The sequence below is a fragment of the Pithys albifrons genome, chromosome 3 (assembly GCF_047495875.1).
Source record: "Pithys albifrons albifrons isolate INPA30051 chromosome 3, PitAlb_v1, whole genome shotgun sequence".
Classification (NCBI taxonomy): Eukaryota; Metazoa; Chordata; class Aves; order Passeriformes; family Thamnophilidae; genus Pithys; species Pithys albifrons.
Genome location: NC_092460.1, coordinates 33,086,759 through 33,112,736, shown reverse-complemented (window position 1 = coordinate 33,112,736; position 25,978 = coordinate 33,086,759). Strand labels below are relative to the sequence as shown.

Sequence of the window (25,978 nt, the reverse complement as noted above, 5' to 3'; positions counted from 1 at the left end):
TGTCAACATACCTGTAAACCTCTATTATTGCTGTCAGACTCAGATTATAATTTATGAGGGGTTAGCATATATTTAGCCATTCAAAAACAGATTTCCAGAGGAAGATTAAACTCCACCCAAGTGCTATCTGAGCAGAATTTGAGAAGCAAATCTGAAACAGAAATCATCTGCAGAGTTTAAAGCTACTGACATTTTCTAGACATCTCCTTTTCCAGATGTGAGAATCTGAATGTTAAATGCCTAATTCTGACTGTTTGTTATGACAACCAAAGATTAAGGACTGAATTTTCAAGTGCAACCAGTGGTGGTTTAGCTAAACCCTGGGAGATTCTCAAATTCAGCCTGGGGCATTTCTGGGTCCTGGTTTTTGACAGCTGTCTGCTGTGCACTTTTTAAGAACAGTGCTGCTCTAGGACAGGCTCTTCCACTTAAACTTGCAAAAATTGATCCTTTCAAACTCACTAAAAATACAGCTGGCTGTGGGGATGACTTTTTGTTTTGATTTCCTGAAAGAAGTAAATATGCCTTGCAGAGCTGTCCTGTCGCTCTGCAGGAGATGGGTATATTGGCAAATGCAGGTGTCTGGGAGGGCAAAGGCCACACAAGTGATTAATGGCACCAACATCCACAGCTCTTGACGGTGGATGACATCTGAATACTGGGGGTGAAATGCCTTCCTGACATCCGATCCCGTCAGATCTCGGAAGCTAAGCAGGGTCGGCCCTGGATTAGTACTTGGATGGGAGACCTCCTGGGAAATGTCGGGTGCTGTAGGTTCTAGTCCTGAGGACTTCACTGGCACCGTCCAAGCTCGCTCGGCCGTGGCAGATGAACCTCAGGACTTAAACGGTGGGGCCAGTTCTGTGCACGCTGAGCCTCACCTAAAATCCACTGCGCAGGCTGGAAGGGCACCCACGTGGGGACAGCCCTTCCCAAATCTTCGTTCGCGAAGACAAACCACACACACACTCTGGGGGTGAGTTTGTGTAGCACTCAAAGGGCCCTGCAAAAATCTTTCTGTCTAAACACATGCGAGGCTGTTTGGTGGCTGTAATGACTTGATTGCAGCAGTAAATGTTGGAGTAAGAGCATTCATTTCAGCAGGAGGAGATGGGTCTAAGACTCATGTAACAGAGTGGCTCCTGGTGGTTTGGGTTGTCCCGTGTGGATTCCAGTGCTGGAGAAATGAAGATGAGTTATGATCCACTATTTGTCATTGCCAGAGTCTTTATGGCTGCATCTCATCTAGTAAATTCCTCTGTGCCTGGGCTGCTTCCCAGGCACAGGAACACAGTCGTTGTTAGAGTAAGCTGTCAGCGTGATCCTGTCCCTTTGCCAGCTGGGGAGGTCTCCCAAATGTTTGACAGGCGCGGTTTAGGAATTAGGATAATCCAGGGATCATTCCCAAAGGCACTTTGTGTGCCAGTCTCTTGTTTTGGACAGGAGTTTATATTAATTATGGATGTGGGCAAGACTGGCACAGGTCCCAAGGAAATCACTGGGCATAATTTATTGGTATAGGTGTAGCATCTGGGTCCATCTGTTGAAAGAAGGTTTTGGAAATGGATAATGCAGAGCTTTTCTACATCCCCCTGCCTTACCAGAGATTTTAGCAGCTTTTAAATGTCCTGCTCCACCCTGCCCAGGGGGATCCGGGGCAGAGCATAGGACACCAAGCTCTTTGCAAAATGCACGTTAATCACTGACTCCAGTGTGTAAACAAGTCATTAAAAAAAAGAACTGTCACAAGAGAGAAGCTCTCTCTGCAGCAATTAAGATGACCTCCGCAGAGCAATTAGATATGCAAGGATTGCACAGGCATCCATCTCACACATCCTGATAGATGAAGGCAACCTCTTGCAGTGTGTAGCTGTTACTACAGCTCGTAGTCTATTTTGATACAGTGGGAATATCGTGGGCTTCGTAGAACAGTCATGCTGTTCACGCTCACAGTAACAGCCAGGAAGCAGCTCCTATGATCCTTATAGCTGTAGACATAAAAAATACAATTAGAGACACTCTGAGGAAGGACACAGATAAAAGTTAGAGGAAAAACACTACAAGTAAATCCTGTTCTCTCTGGGGCAGATGTGTAATAGAGTAAAGGAAGGGAGAGTATTAGTAAAATTTATGAAGTCAGAGGAATGCACAAGCATGCTGTCTTGATTCAGAGTGAGGAATGTGTTTGGGCTAACTAGTAGCATTATTTTTTTTCACAAAAAATAGATTGGAAACCTCAGGAGCGTTAACCTTTCTCCAAAAGTTCAGACATATCCTATCTGGAGCAAACCAGTAACATAGGGATTCATCCCTCTCTCACTTCTGCCTCAATGGCCAGCTGGGCTCTCAGATCAGACTGAGTTTTGATCAGTATCTGCAGCTTGGGGATGGTTCAAAGGCAGAGATCCAGTTGTGACTGAAATTGTTTCTTAGTGACTGGCTTGGAAATGCCAGACTGTTGAAAACACCACATAATTTGAGTTCCTCTGAAATATTTTTTGCAAAACAGGGTAAAACACGTAGCAAAATATCCTATTCCCATGAGAAGATCAGGGTAAAATCAGTGAAAGTGAATTAGTGAATTATTTTGCTTTATTTAGATGAACTTTTGAGAAGTGAAATAGGAATTCAAAACTTCCTAAAACTCCCTGCACTAAATTTCTGTCTTAAAGTCATGCTACTGTGGAGGCAAGATCATCTGTCATTATCTGTCTTTGATGTAGTCTGATACTTTTCAGCTTATTTTGTATGTACTCTAATTTTTTTTTTTGTTTGTTTTCTTCCCTTTATTTTTTTTTTAATCCACTTCAAGTGTGGCTTAATTTTTGTAACCATCTTTTCCCTCTTTTCTGTATAAATGCCAGAACAGCAGCCTAGGAGTGCTGGTATAAAGGCAGCAGAGAAGCTGAGGCTGTACACTGCTCTGAGAACCTGACTGTCCCAGCAGAACCACAGCCAGCCCTTGGCTTTGCCACCCAGAGTGCACACTCTGGCTGTTGGCAGCCTCTCCCATGGTGTTTAACAGGGTCAAGAGCTGCTTGCAGGGACCTGAGCTGGAGCCTGCAGTTCACCTCTCAGCAGCTCTCCAGAAACCCCATCTGGCAGTGATAGCTTTTGATTTGATCTGTCTCGCAGGCGCTGTGGTCAGCACCGATGTCCATGTACAGCTGCAGCTGTGAATGTCCACTGCTGCACAGACAACCCAGAGGCCACCAGTGCACCAGCACAATCCAGGCTTGCACTAGGAACAGGAAATCCTGTGGTTTCTGACAATAATAGGTTGCCTTCTGCAGCAATTCCATGTTGGTGTGGGAAGTATGAGTGTGATTCGTGTTGGTAAAAACAAATGGGTTATTGGGGCTCCTATAGTGACATGAGAAAAAACATATGGCCAGCCAGTTAAACAAAAATTCCAACTTACACCCACATGGAGAGGTAAACAGGATAGTGTTAAATCACTTTATCTCCTATAACTTGTTAAGGACCACAGAAGTTGTAAGAGGAAAGTTGAAGAGTTAAAACTTTCCCACATCTTAAGGGGAACAGAATTTATGGTGGGGTTATCACTAGTGTTGTAAGAGTGACTTAGCTATACTAGTATATGTTAAACTGCTTAACAATGTACTTAAAATTTTTATGCATGGGTCAAATGAATATGTATGTAGAGACTAAATAGATTTTAGAATTACACTGTGGTCAGGGTGCGATGGCGAGCAAGCTTGTGTCCATTGTACCCAGCATACTGAAATTGCTTTTATCATATAATAAATTTTAATTAAAAACCTACAAGGTTGAGACTTTGTTTCTCACATTGGTTTGCAGATTCATGAGTATTTTTGGTGAGGTACCTGTCCCATTGCATCTGGTGCAATTGTTGCTCTCCCTTCACTTTTAGAATGCTTTCCTTATGCTATTGCTGATTTTTGTTTCATTTTACCATATTTAAAGCTTTTCAACATGAATTACTTTTTCAGTTTCATTTTACTTGCCTATGGATTTTTGGGAGGTCTAATCTACATTTAAGACCTTCTGTTGGTAACATTCATTTGCAGCACATCATGACTATTCAGCTGTGGGTACTACTGGAATGATTTATTTTGTGACAAAAATTGCAATTTGCCTTCTTCCAGTTCCCAAATTAGCTGCCACCTTTAATGAAGTCAAATGGTTCTCAGCGTAAAAATAAAATATCTCCACATCTACTCAGCTCTTGGCTATCACAGTTTCATTTCTCCACAGCTGTGATGCTCCCAAGCAAACACTGCCCTCCCATGTCACAGATGGGATGAGTTTTGCTGGTCTGAATCCAAACCCAGCAGTTGTGCTTAGCAAGGTCTTTTTTTTTTTCCCCAGCTGTTTAGAGCACAGACATTGACTTGGTGAAAACTGCCAGATATTGTTCAAAGCTGGCAAGCCCTGTAACGACTCTTGGCATGTGCCAGCCACTGGTGCCCTTGCCAGAGCCCTGTTCCCACGCAGAGCAGTGGAGATCCTTGCCAGCAAGAACACAGTTTTGAGGGGAGCATTTGCCAACACCAGCATCTTCTGCCAGCGAGAAGCATCTTACGTGGGACTGTAGCAGGCATGGAAAGAGGTGAACTGAAGCGACCCACCTCTGCTCTGAAGGAATGCTGAAATGCAGACATGTGAGTTGGCAGAGTTTCGTTCTTTAAAAGGGCAACTAAGCCTTTGTGTTTTCTTTCTTGGTAATGTTGGGCTGGCAGAAGTGAAGAAAGCAGTAGCTAAGGAGTAATTTTGATGTGACCTCAGTACAGCTGAGTGAAATCAAAGCTACCCCCAGGTCCAAATTGCTTTTGTTTATTTTAGGCTGTTGCAAGGTTATTCTGCTGAGATTGCAACCTTATCTTTCTCGTAGAAGCTGTGTAACAGAACCCCCACAGCAATGACTTCCTGCAGCATTTGTTCTGTTTTTCTCTCTCAAACATATTTCTGAATATGTGACAGTGGCTACAGAGCAGCCTTGTGAGGGCAGTTAGGGATTCCCAGGGCTATTCTGTTGGCTTTCCATGAACAGGAAGATGTTCAATACCCTTCTTGTGTTGTAACATCCAGGCAAAGAGAAATATAGAATGGCCTGGATTGGAAGGGACCTTAAAGATGACCTTGTTACAACCCCCTGCCATGGACAGGGACACCTTCCGCTAGACAGGGTTGCTCAGAGCTCCATTCAGCTTGGCCTTGAACACTTCCAGGGACAGGGCATTCACAGCATCTCTGGGCAACCTGTTCCAGTGTTTCATCACCCTCACACTAAAGAATCTCTTCCTAATATCCAATCTAAAACTACTCTCTGTCAGTTTGAAGCCATTCCCCCTTGTCCTATCACTAATGCCCTTGTCCATAGTCTCTCTCCAAGAGACAAGGAGTTGTCCTTGCTGGGGGTGGAAGTATAGAAGTTTGGATCCTACTTAAAACGCATCATAGTGCCTTTCTCCATACCAATGCTAAACCCTGTGGTATTTAATTCGTTCAAGGCAAGGTGATGGTGCCAACCACCATGTCAGCCATGATTTGCAGCAAGCTGGGCTTGATTAGAAAAAACTGAGTGCCCACTCTGCTCTGGAGGACAGCCTGAAACCAACCCTGAGTCTGCTGCTGCTTGCTGTGTCTGCCTGTGCACAAGCCCGTGTCAGTGGTGACAGCTATTTGGCCCCCAAACAGTGCACTCTGAGTTCCTCTCCTGCAGGTACCTCCTGCTCAGAAAAATCATGCAGGCATGCATCTATGTGGGAGCCTGGTGGCTGGGTGGGACCCCATTAATGCTGTATTGAGGGCTGTAAACACAATCTAGAAAGAAAAACCATTATTGCTTTTTAAAGTAATTGCTGGCAAGATGAGAGAGGCACCTAGTTCTTAGTTTCTAACAGTGATCTATATTACAGGCTAGATGCCATACCTTCCCGTGCTCTGTTGCGTAGCCAAGATTCAAGAGAGTAACTTTCTACAGCTCCCTGGAGTCTTGCCATTCATCTCATTTCTTCCCCCCTCCCCACACCTTATTCCTCATTCTTTTTATTTTTTTCTCATGCTTCAAGACCTATCTAAGACAGAGAAGAGCTTTTGTTGGTTTTATTTCCGGATCAAGTTGGCACATGCATTTAATCTTGTATGCCAAGACAGTCTCCACACAGGTGTTTGAATCTCTCCTGGTTCATTGAGTGTTGTTTCAAAACAGGTCTGAAGGAAAGTAGGATAGTTCCCTGACTCTCATTCTGAAATAAAGGTGTTGGCATAAGTAGACCCAGACCAACTCTACTGGCAATGTTTTGCTGGGATATATGGAATCTGGACTTTCTTTTTGCTCCTTACAGCAATTAACAATTACATAGTTACTATAGTCATGTCAAATGACATTTTCCAGGCTCAGAATTTGTTCCTTGGGAAAGTGGGATCTCCCCCTCTCCCACTGTTGGTGCCAAAATCTTCTGCTCTCAGCCTACATGCTCCTGTGTGACTACACCAGTAGGTTCCTTGGTGGGCAAGTAGGACCAACTGGCCTCAGTCTTCCTTCCTGTGTCTGCACTCCCTGCAAAGAGGGAATGTTTGATTTGATAAAGTATTAAACTTTTCTGACCCAGAAGCCTGCAAAGAAATTGGACTGTCAGCTGGTAATTTTATAGCTCTTGGGTTTCTTTGCTGTAGCTGTAAATAGCAGAAGAGGGAGATTTCTGTCCTCTCTGAGGATTTCTGAATGCTCAAATGATAAAGTTGAGGTTGTAAATTCTGCCGGTATGTATTATCAGGTAATATCAAAAAATAGATGAAACTAATATATTACAATTAAATCAGAAATCTAATAATCAGAGGCCTGTGTACAAAATATGGGGCTGTAGATTAACAAGGAATCTTGCAGAAATGTTTCATTTTTATAACTGTAGTGACAGGATGACTTGGAGCTAGTGTTTACTTATAAAAAATATTTCCTAGATGCACTATCTCAAGAACTGTGAATCAGTTTATCAATCTAACCCATTTTTGAGAATCAGCTGACAATCAAGAACTTGAGCACCATACTCCACTATAATAAATAAATACATTTTTAAGAAATCTTGAAAAGGCTTGACTGATTTCAATGTATTGAGCCAATTGCTTTCAGAGGTCCCTTCCTCCACCTTTTAGAGGTCACACAAAAGAAAGAGACTCTGGCCTTGTGCTCATTTGACACATCATCTGTATCATTTTCCTTTTGCATCTGGTCACAGAAAAGCACCAAAAGAGCTGAGGTAGAGCTGATGATACCTGACATGATCAAAGAGCAAGACCATGGCAAGTCTTTGAGGGAGGGAATTGGAGAAAAAATGCATCAGGATGATCAGAAGTCCTCGTGTACAAGGGCAATGTGGTGGCCACTTCAGTCTTTGGCATGATCCTTGTTGGCCACTCACCTACATTAGGAAGGATTGAGAATCATGATCCTTCCCTCTGTCACCCTAACATCAACCCAAGCCCACAGTCCTACCTGGGGATGGTGAGTGTGTGTAGGCAGCCTGCAAGTGAAGGGCTGTGCTCAGCCCCTGCTTAGTGTGCCCCATTTGTCCTCTGCATGCCATATGACTGGAGCACAAGCCCTATGGGGAGAGGCTGAGGGAGCTGGGGTTGTTTAGTCTGGAGAAGGGGAGGCTCAGAGGTGACCTCATCACTGTCTAGAACTACCTGAAGGGAAGTTATAGCCAGGTGGGGGTTGGTCTCTTCTCCCAGGCACTCAGCAATAGGACAAGGGGGCATGGGCTTAAGCTCTGCCAGGGGAAATTTAAGTTGGATATCAGAAAAAAATTCTTTCCAGAGAGAGTAATCAGGCATTGGAATGGGCTGCCCAGAGAGGTGGTGGATTCACCATCCCTAGAGATTTTTAAACGCATATTGCACGTGGCGCTGAGTGCCATGATCTAGTAAATGGACTAGAGTTGGACCAAGGGTTGGACTTGATGATCTTGGAGGTCTTTTCCAACCCAATCGATTCTATGATTCTATTCTATGATCTCCTGGTTGTCATACAGGTGATGGAAGAAGTGGTTCATTCAGGTGCTTGTATCTCCAGCCATAGCCTTTTCTTAAATAAGAAGTGTCTTCTTCTGTCCTGGACATGTCTAAACACAGCATCAGGAACTACAACACTGTAGGAATGATGTTACCTCATTGGGAGTCTTCCCAAGGAGAAGACAGAAGTCTTCCCAAGGGTAAATCACACAAACCTCATTACGATGACTCTTACTAATGTGTTATTGAAGAGATAATTATCCAGAGGGGGAAAATTATGTGCTTGGTTTGTCTGAGCCATGTAAGAACCAAGGTCAATGATGGAATAAAAATTCAGGGTCAGTTTACATGCCACCTTCATCAGTGTGGAACAAGCTGTGACACCTCAGAGACTGAATGCTGATCATCTGGTTTTGGAATATGTTCTGCTTTCCTGTGCAATATTGCTGCTCTGCAAAGTTGATGCACTGAAGCCTAGTGAGTGATTTCACTAAGCAGTCACTCCAGGGGCATGGAAATGGTGTCACACCTCATCCTGGGAAACTGTGATTACAAGAGGACAAATGTTTTTAGTGGTGTCATCTGAGGTGGGGGGTGTTTGCAAGGATTATGAGCATTGCTCCGTGCTCCACTGGTGACACCACAGCTCTGCTAGAGGAGAAGGATCAATTAAAATTTTCTCACTGGCAGGCCAGGTTTTTTGTAAAAGGCTTCACAGAACAGGTCAGTGCTCTCACTCCCTCAGCAGCACAGTTCACACACCATTGAATTCCTGATTTTCTGCCTACTTAAGGAGTGACTGAGTTTAGGGACTTAACACCGGCATGTTAGCTTCTTCAAGGTTCTTAGTGCCCTGTTCTTGGATGGGTCTCTGCCTCTCCAGGACTGACATCCAAGGAACTAGGAATATCAGAGATCTCTACTAGGGAATCCCTTGTAATCATAGAATCATAGAATCATAGAATCGATTGGGTTGGAAAAGACCTCCAAGATCATCGAGTCCAACCCTTGGTCCAACTCTAGTTCATTTACTAGATCATGGCACCCAGCGCCACGTCCAATCTGTGTTTAAAAATCTCTAGGGATGGTGAATCCACCACCTCTCTGGGCAGCCCATTCCAATGCCTGATTACTCTCTCTGTAAAAAATTTTTTTCTGATATCCAACTTAAATTTCCCCTGGCAGAGCTTAAGCCCGTGCCCCCTTGTTCTATTGCTGAGTGCCTGGGAGAAGAGACCAGCCCTCACCTGGCTCTAACTTCCCTTCAGGTAATTATAGACAGTGATGAGGTCACCTCTGAGCCTCCTCTTCTCCAGGCTAAACAACCCCAGCTCCCTCAGCCTCTCCCCATAGGACTTGTGCTCCAGTCCCTTCACCAGCCTTGTTGCTCTTCTCTGGACCTGCTCCAGCATCTCAATATCCTTTCTGAACTGAGGGGCCCAGAACTGAACACAGTACTCAAGGTGTGGCCTCACCAATGCAGAGTACAGGGGAAGGATCACTTCCCTGGTCCTGCTGGTCACGCTATTTTTGATACAGGACAGGATCCCATTGGCCTTCTCGGCCACCTGGGCACACTGTTGACTCATGTTGAGCTTCCTGTCAATTAGTACTCCAAGGTCCCTTTCTGCCTGGCTGCTCTCCAGCCACTCTGTGCCCAGCCTGTAATGCTGCAGGGGGTTGTTGTGGCCAAAGTGCAGGACCCGGCACTTGGCCTTGTTGAACTTCATCCCATTGGAATCAGCCCATCTCTCAAGTCTATCCAGATCCCTCTGCAGAGCCCTCCTGCCTTCCAGCAGGTTGACACTCCCTTCCAACTTGATGTCATCAGCAAATTTGCTGATGATGGACTCAATCCCCTCATCTAAATCATCAATAAAGATGTTCAACAGGACTGGACCCAATACAGACCCCTGGGGAACACCACTAGTGACCAGCCCCCAGCTGGATGCAGCTCCATTCACCAGCACTCTCTGGGCCTGACCCTCCAGCCAGCTCCTAATCCAGGAGAGGGTACACTTGTCCAGGCCATGGGCTACCAGCTTTTTCAGGAGTATATTATGGGAGACAGTGTCAAAGGCCTTGCTAAAGTCTAGGTAGACCACATCCACAGCCTTCCCCCCATCCACCAGGTGGGTCACCTGATCATAGAAAGAGATCAGGTTGGTCAGACAGGACCTGCCCCTCCTAAACCCATGCTGGCTGGGTCTAATCCCTTGTCCACCCTGAAGGTGCTGTGTGATTGCACTCAGGATGAACTGCTCCATAACCCTACCAGGCACGGAGGTCAGGCTGACAGGCCTGTAGTTGCCAGGGTCCTGCTTGCAGCCCTTTTTGTGGATTGGGGTGACATTGGCCAACCTACAATCATCTGGGCCCTCCCCAGAGAGCCAGGACTGTTGGAAGATGATGGAGAGCGGTTTGGCAAGCTCTTCTGCCAGCTCCTTCGTCACCCTGGGATGGATCCCATCTGGTCCCATAGACTTTTTAGGATCCAGCTGGCTCAGTAAGTCGGTCACTATTTCCTCCTGGAATGCAGGAGGGGTATTCAGCTCCCTCTCCCTGTCCACCAGCTCCAGAGGCCAGTTGTCTTGAGGGCCACCTGTCTTACTGGTGAAAACTGAGGCAAAGTAGGTGTTAAGTACCTCAGCCTTCTCCTCATCTTCCTTAACTATATTTCCCTCCAAGTCCAACAGAGAATGGAGGTTTTCCTTGCCCCTCCTTTTGTTATTAATGTATTTATAGAATGACTTTTTGTTATCCCTAACTGAAATAGCCAAATTTACTTCAAATTCCACTTTTCTTTCCCTAATTTTTTTCCTGCATGACCTAGCTCTATCTGTAAATTCTTCATAAGTAGCCAGCCCCTTTTTCCATAGTCTGTAAACTTTCTTTTTATCCCTGATTTCTTGCAGAATCTCCCTATTTAACCAAGCTGGCCGTCTTCCCCTCCGGCTGGCCTTTCAGCACACTGGGACAGCCTGTTGCTGTGCATTCAAAATCTCCCTCTTAAAACATGTCCATCCCTCCTGGACCCCCTTACCTTTAAGGGTTGTTTCCCAGGGTATGCTCTGAATCAGTTCTTTGAATAGGCCAAAATGACCACTGAACAGTCCTGGTTTTGATGTGTTGCTTAAATGTGGTTTGTAACAGCCTTCAGCATGTTGAGCTGCTCTCCAGGATCCATCTAGAAAAAGATGTTCTTCCAGCAGAACAAAAACCTTTCCCCTGGAGATCCAGCTTTAGGTAAGCCGAGGCCCAGTTTGAGTCAGCAGAGCTGTGTGACCATGATCACATTTACTGACAAAACAGAGTTTGAGTTGTGAAAAACTATATGGGCTAAAGCTGTGCAAGATTAGAAATGTGAAATGACGGAATAAAGTTGTATTGCTGATATTAGCAGCTATAGGATTGAAAAAAACTATTGACATGAAATGGTACAAAACCCTAGAGAAGAAAAAAAAACAGAACCATAAGCAACTGTGCTGATTTAAAGGTAAACTGGCAGGAGAAATGAACCCAGCTCAGGAGAGATTATAGGTCAGAGTTACAATTTAATTAAAAAATTACAATAAATGCAATGAGACAAAGAGAAATTGGTTTTAACCCACAAAACCCAGAAGTATAACCCAGCACCCTGGGACATGAACAGAGTGGTGTTCATTAGTCCCTGTGTTGAGACCCCTCCTGTGGTTCCCCTGAGTCTAAAATAAAAGGAAGAGAAAAACCTGTTGGTGCAGGTGACGGTTGCAATCTGGTTGAGAGTGGCAGTCACAGTCCTGTTGAGGCTCTGGCCCTCCTCTGGATCCAGTGAGTGGCCCCAGAAGTCTCCAAACCCCAAAATTATATTCCCTCAGGGTCAGGTGGCAACTCCCAGTATCTCCCCCACGGTGGGGAGTTCCACAATGGAAGATCTGACTCTGTGAGTCATGGGGTATTTTTGGAATCGTTGCTGGCCCATTAGCAGACACACCCCCTAAGGCTGGGTGTGGAGGTGCTAACGACTCCCTGGAGGGGAGTTATCACAGCTCTTATCTCACAGACTTCTTTAACACCCAGCTTGTAGCCTGAAGGGTTAGGTGTGCCCTGGGCAACTGCTGCAAATGGTCCATTGTTAACAGTTCATGAGAAATTACATCGAGGGTGGAGAATACACAGCTTTGGTCACACTCACACAGTGATAAACCAGTCCCACCTCCTAAACTAGGACAGCAACTCAATGACCAGCCTTTCCCAAGAAACCACAGAGGTCTTCCCTTGTCCAGCTGGTTGGTACCTGGCCAGCAGGTGAGTTACATTTACCCTAACAGCACATAGTCCTCGCTGTCTACTGGGAATGTCAGCCAAGAAGTGGTTGTTCCATACTCTCAGAAATCTGACAGAACTCAGCCAGGGAGGGAAGGTTACACAGGGAATCTTCCATATTCTAGAAGGGAACTAAAGCAGGCAGCTGGTGTTTCTGATGGCACAGAAGTGTTAAAATTTATTTTTAAGATGGTCTGTTAGTGAAAGCCACCTTAATTCTTGGAATTAATTCCAGTGAGAAGTTCATTGATAACTGTATGTACATAATTTCTACTCTGAAGTCATCTGGCTTTGTAGAAAGGTCATTGAATCTTCTTTTTCCTGCCTGTTAGATTGAAGAAAGCTGTATTTGCCCATATTTTCCTGCACAGAAATACCTGCAGACCTATGATCATTCTGCTGCAGCTGCCTCACTCCTCTTAAGTATTATCTCCTCAAGCCTGTCTGCAGAATATGTTGTAGTACTTCGACAACTCCCAGATTGCTTTTCTCAGTCTTCTACATTTTCATTTTCTTGAAATGTGGGCAGCACAGCAGTTTGAAGTATTCCAAAAGCACTTGTACCAGTACTAAATGTAGAATTAATAGAGTATGAACCATAACTGTCTGCATTTTATCCTAACAAAAGGTTACAATTGATTTACATGAATTCAGGAAAAAGGTTTTATTTCTTTTCTTCTTCATTTAGTTTATAAATTATTTTTTATATGGTGACAGTAATATTCTTATGGATTTCGTATGTCACATCAGCTGTAAAGGGTAGAATGCAGCATTATTTCATAGACTATGTCTAGGCTTCAAAACCTCATCAAGATACTAAGCAAAAGGACAGATAGTTACCCCAAGCAGGTTTCTTTTTCAATTTAAAGTTAGATTTGGTTTGTGCTCTGCAGCCACAGCAGATGCACTAGTATAGACACATATCATAGGCTGGAAAGCAGCCTGTGCTTCAGCACAAGCAATTTTATACTATTTTAATATCTATTGGATATCCTGTCCAAGAATTTATATATTCAAGTCATGCTATATTCATATAGAGTCAGTGATGAAGCAAAAGGACGTATTTTGACTCAGCTCATGTGATTGTCCCCATGGGGAGCATTTGGCTATTACTTTTTGGCTAATTATGCTTTCCTCCATGCTCCCTCTTTTTCATGCAGTGTGAACCTTCATGTACACTCCCTCAATTATGGAGCAATTAGTCAGCTGTGCAAGACTGACTATTGGGATAATCAAAACTAGGGGACTTTTCCAACCGTCAAACAGTTGACAGCAATTGTCTAAATGGGTAAATTACAATTCTTTTGGTAATTCATGTTAGTTTGGCCTGGAGCAATGCAGATGTTTTGATGTTGTGAAAAGCAAACACAGAGATGGGAACAACAGGCACAAATTAATTGTCATTTCAAGAGAAAAACATACTTGGGAAACATATCAAACATTTAACTAACATCACTCAACAAAGCTTGAAATTCCCCATGCCCATGTTATTCCTACTGCATATGCACTAGTTCTAATAAAATGTTGTTGCTGTTTTCTTCAACCTGTTATTACCTTTTTGCCTTCTCCTAGTTAATAGCTTTTCCACTGGTTTATGTTCTCATTAGCTGGTCATTTAACAGACCTGCAAGAGAAGGAAAGCTAATCAGCTGGTGAAACCTCCAGCTTCCACCCTGAGAGAGGATAATGTCTTTTGATCCCCCATAGATGACAGCAGGCAATAGGGTGATAAGGCTCCAACTTCCCTGTCTCATTAATCATGGTTGGAGGCATGGGATCTAACCTACGTAGCAGAAATCCTAAATGAAGTGGGAAATTTTCCAAATCAGAAAGCTCTCCTTTAGGGAGAGTATAGCCTCAGCATTTCATGACATTTACATGTCAGGAGAAAACATACAGGACTGAAGAAAATGGAATTGTTGGTTCAGGTGATTACAGATGTGTCGATTCAGGAGTCAACCTCCAGCCAATCTGTCTTTGTTTTCATGGACAAGCTTGCATAAGTTCATAAGGAATTAACAACTAGTGATTTCACAATTAAAAACAAAACTGAAGGTTTGGTAGTCAGTAGGAAATTATGGTTAACTCTCAGAAGTCTTCTTCAAAACTCTGGTACCTAAATATCTTGGGAAGATAAAATGTACACATGCTGTAGTGCAGCAAGAGAGAGGTATGCAGGAGTGGTCTGACATGAGCCATAGGGAGTGTAGGATGCTTCCAATGGCAAGGGAGGGGGGACCTGAGCCGGCGGACAGCAACACAGACTGGTGACATTGTTTTCAGATTAAAAACACTCAGGAAAACAGGCCCTACTTCTGACCACCTGCCCACTTTTTTTCTCTTTGCTCTACATGATGAGATCTTGCACCACCTCTTTAGAACTTCCCTGTGGAAAAAACCTTCTGAAGAGTTCCCTCACACACCATCCCCTCCAAAGGCACATTTAATGCTCTTTGTTTTCCCTGTTCCTGAGGTTTTTGTACTTCTAAAGACAATTACAGCACAATAGTGCTTCTCTTTATTAATGTTATTCAACTTGTATGGAGCCCTGCTCTCCTGGGATGGCTGAACACCTGCCTGCCGATGGGAAGGAGTGAATTAATTCCTTGTTCTTCTTTGCTTGTGTGGACAGCTTTTGTTTTACCTATTAAACTGTCTTTATCCCAACATGCAAGGTTTCTCACTTTTACTCTTCCACCTCTCTTCTTGACCCACTCATGGGGGAGTAAACGAGCAGCTGTGTGGTCCTCAGTTGCCAGCTGGGACTAAACTGCAGCACAGGTGCTGGAATAATTACTTCTTTCTCTTAGAAAGTGGAGTGAATTTACTGTAATAGAAATATGTGAGTGCTGTTCTGTTCCTTTCTGTATGGACCTCCTTCAGAGTCCTCCTGGCAAGCTTTCCTGGTGCAACAGCTCCATATTGCTACTGTATCCACACATTGCTCTTTTTTTGGCAACATCATTATTTGTTTGGCCACAGATGAAACTGAGCTGTGGCATGACCTGTGTGACAAGCTTGTTTTGACCAATAGTGTTAGTGCATTTTCAGTACTGCTTGGATTTCTTGCTTGGTCCTGGTGCCCAATGTCCAAAAGAGAAGTAACAGGTAAGGTAGCACCTGACAAAGTACAGATGAAATAACAGTAGGTGGGATCCATGTGTTGCTAATGTGTTCTTGGTGTAAAGCCAAAGCTGCTCTGTGATGTCGAATTAGTGAGTAAAAATAAACCCCTAGATGGATATTGTACCACCCTTATGATCAGTATGTTCCTTTGCAAGAACCAGCTTTTTCTAAAATAGAAGTAATGATTCAATTACTCTGACACCAAAATATGAGTTGTCTACTAAACCAAATTAAACCAAGGGAAGAGAGAGATATCTAATTATTACGCCTATAAATCTTGCCTTCAACAGCCCAGATTTGCATTACACTGCAAATGGCTGTAAGTTGTAGGTCTAATTTAGTGATAGAACAAACTACTTAAAAGAGAAAAAAATACAGAGCAGATGAATCATTCTCCTCAGTGCAGGAAAGCACATTTAATGTTACAGTGAAATTATTACTTTATCATAACTTTTAATTATTTTGGTTTAACTAAGGAAAAAAAAGTCTTCCATGCAATTTTATGCAAGTTATTAAGCTACAGGGATTTGAAGCATGGAACTGTGAAAAATTTATTGCTATTTTTTTAAACTTCCCTAAGGCTTACGAAAGATGGAATATAATGACTATGCCAGGTGATTTTAAAATTTTATCATAAAATGGCATGGCTTGGAAGAGACCTTAGAGATCATCCAGTTCCAACCCCCATGCTGTGGGCAGGGACACCTTCCACTAGACCAGGTTGCTCAGAGCTCTATCCAACCTGACCTTGGACACTCCTGGGGATGGTGCAGCCACAGCTTCTCAGGGCAGGCTTTTGCAGTATATCATCACCCTAACAGGGAAGAATTTCTTCCTAATTTTTCATCTAAACCTTCTCTCTGTCAGTTTAAAGCCATTCCCCCTTGTCCTGTCACTACAGACCCTTGTAAATAGTCCCTCCCCATCTTTGTTTTAGGTTCCCTTTAGGCACTGGAAGGCTGTAATTAGGTCACCCAAAGCCTTCTCTTTTCCAGGCTGAACAATCCCAATTCTCTCCACCTTTCCTCACAGGGGAGGTGCTCCATCCCTCTAATCAACTTGGTGGCCTCCTCTGAACTCACTGGAAGGGTTTGCATAGGTCAAAAAGTAAAATGATTGTCTGTGTAGTTCTCAAATCTGAGCCACTGGGAATGCATGTGGTACGTATGGAACTTGTTACAGGAGTGGGTGTTATATGGCTGCAACAGGGTATGAAGTCTTTAATATCCCTGCAGGACCAAAATGTGCCCTTTATTTTGTAATCTGAAGTCCTTGACTCATGGTTCAAAAACACTGTGTTGTACAGGAGCAGAGTATTTCAATCATGATAAAAAGAGGCTTTGGTGTAGGAAGAGAAACTTCAGTCATTGCAAATGAACCACCTTCACACTTTTAAAGATGATAATGGAATTACTGAACTGATACATGGCAAACACTAACCCTTAAACTGTTTCTGGAAGGGAAGTGAAGAAGTCAACATACCTTTCACTGTGGGTTCCTGGTATTTAGGCAGATGAGGCTCTTTTTTGCCTACACAGGTCCAAGATGTTTATTGGTTAAAACACATCCTGTTGCCATTTTGATTTATCAGTTTATTATGCACAGCTATTTATATAACTCAGCTTTAAAAATTAAGATAACAAAAATGAAATAGGAAAATTCATAATGCAATACAGAAAATGTCATTTCAGTTTTTCCTTACAGTAGTCTACACTTACTGATTTTTTATTGCTCTCAAACTAAACAAGTTTGACAAAAACCTCCAATTTTTCCAAATGGAAAAAAAAGTCCAACAAACCAAACCTCCATATTTAAAAAAAAAATTTCCCTGGTTTAGAAGTGTGTCCAGAACAGGAAAACATTCAACATTACCTTGTCTCTTACAGCTTAACAGTTCAGAGGATTAGTCCTCTTATACGATTTTTTGGTCCCATTTAAATGAATGGTGAAATCAATACTAAAATTGTATCCTTTAAGAGTGATTAATAGAAAATTAGCAGAGTGTATCAACAAAGATGTTCCTCTTGATGTGGAAATGTAGAAGGCTGAAGATCCTGATGTTCACAGACAAGCAGTAAATGCAGTCCCCTTCAAATGCATGGGACAAAACAATCTTTTAGCTGCATAACAGTGATCTATAATTTTTATTTGTTCAATTACAACAGGAAGCTTTGCACTAATTCTATTATTTCCTGTCCATGAAGTATTCATCCAAAATATGTAAGGAATCCTATTTTTTAAAAAATGCAGTTCTCATGAGCACTGGCATTTCTTGCACAGCTCATTGTGTGACATTTGAAGACCCCAGGAAAGAGAACATAATTGAATATCCAAGGAGCACATTCTTTTGATACACTGCAGCTGGACCCATCTCAAGGGATGACAATTGTAATAATAAGCAGAACAGGCACAACAGATATTGCCAGAACCAGGGCAAAATAAAGCTGGCAAAAGAATAAAGTTGTGGGAATAAGCAGGAACAGCAAGTGCATGTGTAGGTATTTAGGAAGAAAGTTTCTTTTCAAACTAAGGGAAAAACAATAGAAACAGGAATTTTATATGCTTGACTTACACACACCCCCACACCATGCAATCCAATGCAGCTCCCAGATGTAGCTTCTGGCTGTTGAATTTTCCTTTTTAGTAACTTAAATACCTGTGGTCTGCAAATGGGGATAATAATATATTCTGTCCTTACAATGTTTTTCTCCTAATCTGGTCTCCTGAGTAATGTGGGACAAAATTTTTTCTGGTAGAGGTCTGAGTTGAGCTGAATAAGATATGTTCAGGTAACTTTTACCCTCCAGAGAGGCACTCAGGACTGTCTGGAAATTGTTTTAATTTCACCACTTTCTTCAGTGATTTCTTTCTAATTGATGGTCACTTTTCAAATATTTTCAAAGAATATTTTCAAAGTTTCATTCTCTTTCTAATTTGAAGCTTCCTGGCTTTTATTTCTAGCTATCAGCTCTTATTCTGCCTTTTCTAAGCAGAACCACTGAGACTAAACTATGGTCCTGTCAAAGATAAAAGCAATATCTGAAACCTGCCTCCAATTCCAATAGTCTCTTCTAACCAAATTCACTTCAAAACTGGATTGCTTCAAGGTTTAATTCCATTATATACAGATGTAATAACAAAAATGAACATTCAGTTAGTTTCATGTTACTAAACAGCCTCTGACTTACCAGTAATATGATGTATAAAAGTCTGTTGACAGGTTTGAAACTGGATATTGAGGTCTTTAATTTAAAAAAAAATAGAGAAATGCTGGAGAATTGTGAGTTCTATCCATTACATTACCTCTGAAAGAACCATGATTTTGTAGAAGAGGGGAGATCCAGAAAAATATAGTCCTCATTTCCCACAGATAAGATGGAGTTTATATATATCAAATTGATGGAAAATCACAAATCTAAAGAAGTTAATGGTGTTTTGGAAAAAAACCCACCACATTTCTTCCATTTATATCCTCTCTCTAATAAAAATTCTTTTAACAGCTGAATGGCACATGAATGCTTTGAGATGGAGAAAACTGATTTTTCCTATACATGTTTTGGGTTAGATCCAAAAAGATATTTAATCACTGCACTGAACCTTTGCTGGCCCCATTTACCCTCATAAACATACCTAGTGCCCCTTACACATGCCTATTAATAAGCTCTGGAGCACTTGGGTACCTTAGTTCACATTGCTGAGCAGTAAAAGCATCTCTCAGTTTTTACTGTGGTTATACACTATCATCAAATAGCATTTTGCCTCTTTCCAAATCCTAAAAGATCTCCAGTGTGCTCCTAGCCAAGGCTCTGCTCTTTCCCAAGAGCAGGACCAGCACCAGGGAAAGCACCCCCACGCACATCCACAGCAGAGAACTTGGCTCCACCAAGCACAGCGAGAATAAATATCCCCAAGGGCCATACCAGCAATAACTCTCAGCTAGGTGTTCCTTTCAAGCCTTATCCACCCTCATTTTCACATTTTTTCCAGGAGGCATCTGAGATGTAGAGCATCAGTTAAAGAAAGAAAACTCCAAAACACATTCCCCAGACTGCCTGCAGTCCCACCTTACTGCTATCTCACACCACTGCTTGGTAAAGCTTCCTCTTCAGTTATCACACTTAGTCCTAATGATGGGCTTTTATCCTGGTGACTTTATAGTGCTTCCCTGATGGTGATTGACAAGGATGCAAATGGAGCCTGCTGAGGGTCACAAGCAGTAACAGCTGGATGAGGGAAGGTGGCAATGCCAGCAGCAGCAGGGAGGCAGGAGGAGATGGGACGAAGAATGTGATGACTAGGGATGGACAAAGCTAGGAATAACATTGACTCCCCATTCTCTTGAAAAATTACAATAATTCTATTATCACCTTGGAGGAAGGTCTCCCAGCCTTGCTGGAGTAGCAGTCTCCAGGGAGGATGGATGTAGCTGTTCAGCATCTCTGCAGCATGCATCAAAGTGATACATTTTAATGACCCACTATCAGGCACTTTTCTAATGAGGATGAGCAAAAAAGGAGTGCAAGGCAGGAAACAAATCATCACAGATGCCCTAATGCGGCCGAGAACAAATGACAGTGGCATAAGTTCACCAATTACTGCCTCGCCAATTCTGTGCTCATTTGAACCCGGCACAAAGAGTTTGCCCAGGTGCATCCTAATCTAGAAGATTACTCAAGGAGCACAGGTCAGCATAAGCAAGGGCCTTCTTTCAAACACACTCCAGGCACACTGGGATGCCCATGCTTATGTGTGTTGCTGATTCAGTGCCTTTTGTTCACAGGTTGGATGTTGGTTTGCTGAATTCTTTGTGGGTGTGATGGTGGATACACAAGGTTATAAATCAACTTCTGTGGGCCTGACAGCAAGAATTGCAGTCCAACAGCTTTGGAAAAAATAAAAAAAGCATAGCTAGTATTAGGAAATTAATTTGAACCTCCTATGCCTAAGCTTGATTAAGTCTGATGTGAGTTAGTAGGAGTTGGAGTTAGTGGAACCTGGTCTAGTGAAAGATGTCCAAGCCTGTGGCAGGGAGGTTGGAAACAGATGATCTTTGAGGTCCCTTCCAATCCAAACCATTCACTTATCCTATATAAAAGCATATTTATTTAATTTGTCTTTAGAAAGCCTGCTGATGGAGGCAGTCTCCACAATCATCTCTGCTAAATTTGTTCTGCTGGTTTACATTTTTCATAATTAGTTATTTTTTATACTCACTACCCTATTCCCCTCTTGTAATGTAAGCTTATTGCTTCTGAATCCTGTCTTAACTAAGTCCCCTGGACTTAGAGAACCCATTGTCTTCTTATTTGCTGCAAGATTGGTTTTTTTTAAACACTGCCATTACACCTCCCTTCAGTTGTTTCATTGTCCAAAAAGTGCCAGTTCCTTCCTGGAATAATGCTGCATATTAAGGTACATTTGTTGGCAGGGTTCAAACCCCAGGAGATTTTCATTATTGAGTTCCACCTTTCTCTCTACTAACCTCAGTGAGTTTTAATTATCAACTGTCCAGCTAGAAAAGAGTTTGTCAGGCCAAGAGTACTGCAAATATTTAGTAGTGTATATCAGGGTTCACACAGAGCAGGACAGAGAACTGCCTCCTTGATCTATTCTTTTTCATCACCTACAGAATTCTCTAGGGCTGCAGATCTCTGCCTGCCTTGGGAAGATGATGATGCAGAGGCTTCCTGAGGCAAACTAAATAACTGGATTCTGAAACTACCATAGTTGTGGCAAGCTCTTCTTTTTGGAAGGTGAAATATGAAGCCAATGCCAGTAAAACCTCCATCATTTCAGTGAAAACCATCATGGGAATAAACACTACAATGAGAGTCCATGGATAAGATACACTGATTTTTATGTAAGAAAATCTCACATTTACAAATGAGGTTCAATCCTATTTTGCCAGTGTATTGCAGGGCAGTAAAATCAGAGCAGAGTGGCAGTAAATTCTCTCTAATATATGTGTATTTATTTATCTTTAAGTACCTTCATGGTTCCTGGTTTCATAATGTCCCTTAGCTGCTTATTCTAATGGATATAAAATTTTTCATCTTGTTTAAGCTAAATTTTTGTAACTGCTGTTTAAGCTCATTACTGCTTGCTCTATATTCAGTGCTAATGAGAAAATTTTTTATCCTGGTTGCCTTTAAAGCATATTTTTGTCCATTAGTAAAATGTTAATGCCTCTTCTTTGCTGAAAATCATCAATCCTTGACTGTTGCAGCCTGCGCTAGCGGAGACTGCACACACCAATGTGATGTAAAGCAAATCCCAAATTTATTCAAAAACACAGGTATATATGACCTCAAGTAACCCCGCTCCAGGTGCGGTGGTCTGACTCCAATTGGTTGAGGCTGGAAACATGTCCTTTTAAGGTGAAAACGAAACTTGTGAAGTGGTCACTCAGAGCCACCTGAATCAGGCTGCAACACTTGACATTGCTGGGTCTTTTCCAGGTACTTTGTTTCTCTGCTTTAAGTCTTTAATTTGTCTCTCTTTAAGCAAAGGGTGAGTGCAGCACTTCTTAATGGAAGGCAGTCAGTACCACAGAGACCCTTCTCCTCTCTGGCTTTATAAACGCTGTTCCTCGAGGCAGCAGAGCAGAGTTCTTGTGTCTCATGGGACAGTGTTAACCTGCCTGTAGTTATCCACTGGGACAATGAGATCCTACCGTGGCACAGTTTGCCATCTGCTGACCAGAGTGTGCTTAATAGATGACTGTTTTTAATCATGGGTATTGATTTATTGTTTCAGCTGAGGTTGAAAGAGTAGATTTTGTCCAGCATTGAAGGACATAAATCAGACTATCTTTAATCACATGAGTAAGGGTGAGCTGTACTCTAAAGCAGTGAAATACCTGAGGGTGAGATCCCACCCTGTGACCTCTGCATGGCAAGCAAGGGACCCACTGACTGGCCTCAGGAGTGTCCTGGGAATCTGGCACGGGGCTCTTCAGGGAACTGGCAGGAGAATCATTGAATCACTAAGGTTGGAAAAGACCTGTGAGATCACCGAGTCCAACCTTTGATGGATCATCAGCTTGTCAACTTAACCACAGTACCAAGTGCCATGTCCAGTTATTTCTTGAGCACCTCCAGGGATGGTGGTGGCACCATCACTTCCCTGGGCAGTCTGTTCTAATGCTTGACAACCCTCTCCAAGAAAAATCACAAGGAGGACACAGGAGGTGAGCACCTGGGGCAGAGCCAAGGGGCAACTGAAGGAGCAGCCTTGTGGCAGCTGATACAGTGCATAGCATCAAACCAAACAAATAGGAAGCACAGCACAAAATGCCACTGCCAGAGCAGCCTGAAACTGGGAGAGCTTTGCTTTGTTTTGAGGAGGAGTAAGGTGGGATGAGAATACAGTGATTTTGCAAATCCACACCGTGGGCCACATTTCCATCTGGCATCATTTGGCTTTTGTCTTCAGATATTTACACAAATTGAAGATTTCGGTCAGTGTATATGCCTGTTTGTGCACGTACATGTATTAGATTCACATTAAATGTCTTAATCACGCTGCTTAAGTGCTCGCTTTTGTAATATCTCCATTTCAACAGAATTTGGCATGCGGTCAGATTACAGCAGTTGGTATTAAAAAGTAGCATTATGCTAAACTGTTAAAAGCTTCCATGGCACTGTACCTTCTTCATAACCTCACCCAGCCCTGGATTTTTGGCATTTTATCTCTGCATATAATTTTCAGCTCATCATACTTTGTCCTTTGGGAAAGGTTTGCTATTAGAACCAGAAAAGTAGCAGTGCAAGTTATTTATTTTCCATTCTTGGTAATGACTCGGTTTTAGTTAATGGATTGGGAAAAGTACATGAAATTAATGGAGTGAGGTGTTGTCTAACTGTAAAGCAGGGGATGCTGTTCCCAGCCCTGTGATTCCTCCCCAGGTAAAGGTCAGAGACTTGCTGACTTTGGGCATGTTCTGCTTTGTACTTTGTTTCCCAGCTGAAAAATAGCACCGTAAATTCCATCGCTTGTGGATTGGAGTAGATTTGCAAAGGCAAAAAGAGCAATTGGGCATTTAACATCTATTGCAAAGTAACAGGTGTCTAATTCACATTTGTCCTTTAAAGAAATCCTCTAATAATTACTATCATAGTGCTTGGTAATCCTGGGATAAAACTTCTGTTTATTAAAGGATAAACCAGAATTATGAATCCCAGCATTCTGAGCTGCTGGACAGCCAAGTGTGTATAGTTTTTGACTAGGACACCAGATATTGTCCTATTTGTAGCTCTACTAATAACCTGCTACAGGGCACCAAACAAGCCACATTCCCTTCCTACTGCCATCTGGTACTGGGCATCTGACAAAGTAACAGCTGATATCAATATTGTGACATTAACATCTCAGAGTTCTGCAGATAACAAGTGTTATTTAAAATTTAGCAGGCATTATGATTATATATTTTCCTGAGCATAGTGGAATTTCACTTGTTCTGCAGTTATTTTATCAGCTTTACTAAAGCTTACTCTGTCCACTCAGATCTTCTGAAAACAAGAGTCCTGTGTATTGCTTATTTTGGTAACAGCTAAATAGAGGGGGAAAGTTGTACTTTAGTAAATATCCCTTCTTAGATATTTGCACCTACCTGTTCTGCTTATAATAGGTGAATAAGAAAGAAAAGAAGAAAGTTTTCGGGAAGGCTTAGCTGAGTGAGAAATAAGTTTCTCAGAAGACATAGAGTGTCTTCTCCTTGAAACAGTCCTGTGAAGCTGGTTTGAAGTACATAAGCAAGGCTACCTGTAGAAACTAGTCTACCTGAAAGCAGAAAATAAAATTTTATGGTCTTATTTTTCTACCCCACATTTTTCCTTGTCACTGCTGTATGAACAGGAACAACAAAGGAGACCTTCGGAAGTGGTTGAGAAATATGAGCATGTCTGTAACTTGGATACAAGCTTAACAAATTCTCTTCCATATTAGAAAAAGATGGGGCAGAGACACAGCTACAAATCTGAAGTCAGAAAATGTTTTTAACAGAACCTGCTACCAGGTTCTGAAGCATCCCTCTGACCAGTGATACTGACTTCATTTCTGTGCTCTATGTGCTCTCAAAAGGCCACAGGGTCATGAACTAGAAGTGTTTCTGCTCTGCCCTTCATGTTTGATCTGAATTTTTCTCTATTTTAAATTTCAAGATCATATTTCAACAAAGTTTGGTTTGAATTTCAAAGGCTTTTGGCATCTTTTGGAGTGATCACTCCAGGTAAGTTCAACACAGAGCTGACTCAGAATGTGTCACAGTCCCAAAGAGCAGCTCCCCCAGCCTGTCCTCCCCTTCTTAAATTGTTCTTGTCCTCATAGATTTTCACTGGGACACTTGGGAGTGCCCAAATCTGTGTTACCACTTGTGGTTTCCTGCCACACCAGAAAACAGAGTTAGCAAAAGCTGCAAGCCCAAAGGAATTTTCATTTAGACTAAACTCTAGGAAAAATCTCTAATACCAAGGCACACACACACACATTCATTTTGTTCATGTTCTGCCTTGCTGTTCAAAGTGACTATTTTCTAAGATCTTTCAAAGCAGGAGGCTAAAAGAACAGGGTGTAGTGGATGATGGATCATTTTGTACTAATGTTGACATTACCTGATGAGAGAAAACACAGCTGAAACTGTTCGTTGACATTTAGCAGTCTCTAATAAGCAGGATTTAAAAAGAAGGTGGTGTGAAACCCTGCTTGTGTTCTGTATGATAATTGCAAGTGGGTGTCTGATCTTCTCCCTTGAAGTCAATCAGGAAGCTATGATTAACTTAACTTAGATCCAATACTATTTTTATTTACTTAATTGGCTTCTTCTAGATCACTTTTCATGAAGCATGACTGGGAAGTGCATTTAGAAAGCACTCCAGCTCTTCAGAGACTGCTTTGCTGTTCCCCAGTGGTGCTGATTTTGACAGAAGACAGAAATAGATGCAGGAGAAGGCACTCAGAAGTTGTGGGGAAAGCTGTATAACATTCCCCCAAGGGTGACAGATTTGGGAAGTTTTCCTTAAGGACACATCTTACCTAGACTTAAAGGGTGTTGGGATTTGAGATCTGGTCCACCTCCTGAGAACAACCATGCTCTGCTCTCTGCACAGAGGAAAGTTTAGTCTGTATTTATCAGCAAACTGTCTTTTGTATGTCAAGGTTATTGCAGTATATGGAAGAAAAGGGATCATGTCATGCCTTCAGTCCCACCTGCCCTTTCCAAAGTGCATTAGAGTAGTGCTGGGCTGGCAGACAACGTCTCAGCTCCATTGTATTTTCAGAGGTCAGGAGTCTTCTTAGCAGACTAGCAAGATATTTTATCAGTGCCTGAAATGCTTTTCTTCAGACCTCACACCTAAAAAATAAATCATCCAAAGCATCTGATGGGATCTGTGAAAAAGTAAGCACTGCCTGAAAATGGGAAAATCCAGAAATGGAATTAAATATTAATGTTGAAGTGATTAGTTTGTTGGTGTTTGTACTGGTATAGATATTGGCCATGTTAGCCATGACTATGTGGATATCTGTGTTTCAGAAGAATAATGCTATAAAA

At 42.4% G+C, this 25,978-nt stretch overlaps 1 protein-coding gene across 1 annotated transcript in view; it reads left to right on the top strand.

Annotated features, from left to right (window-relative positions):
- The first annotated feature begins 4,563 nt into the window (after positions 1-4,563).
- LOC139669326 (sulfotransferase 6B1-like) overlaps positions 4,564-25,978 on the top strand; it is a 100,168-nt gene continuing 78,753 nt past the window's right edge. The window contains exon 1 of the mRNA XM_071549777.1: positions 4,564-4,646. Within this exon, the coding sequence (XP_071405878.1) occupies positions 4,629-4,646 (18 nt within the window). The 5' untranslated portion in view covers positions 4,564-4,628. The remainder of the gene's footprint in view (positions 4,647-25,978) is intronic.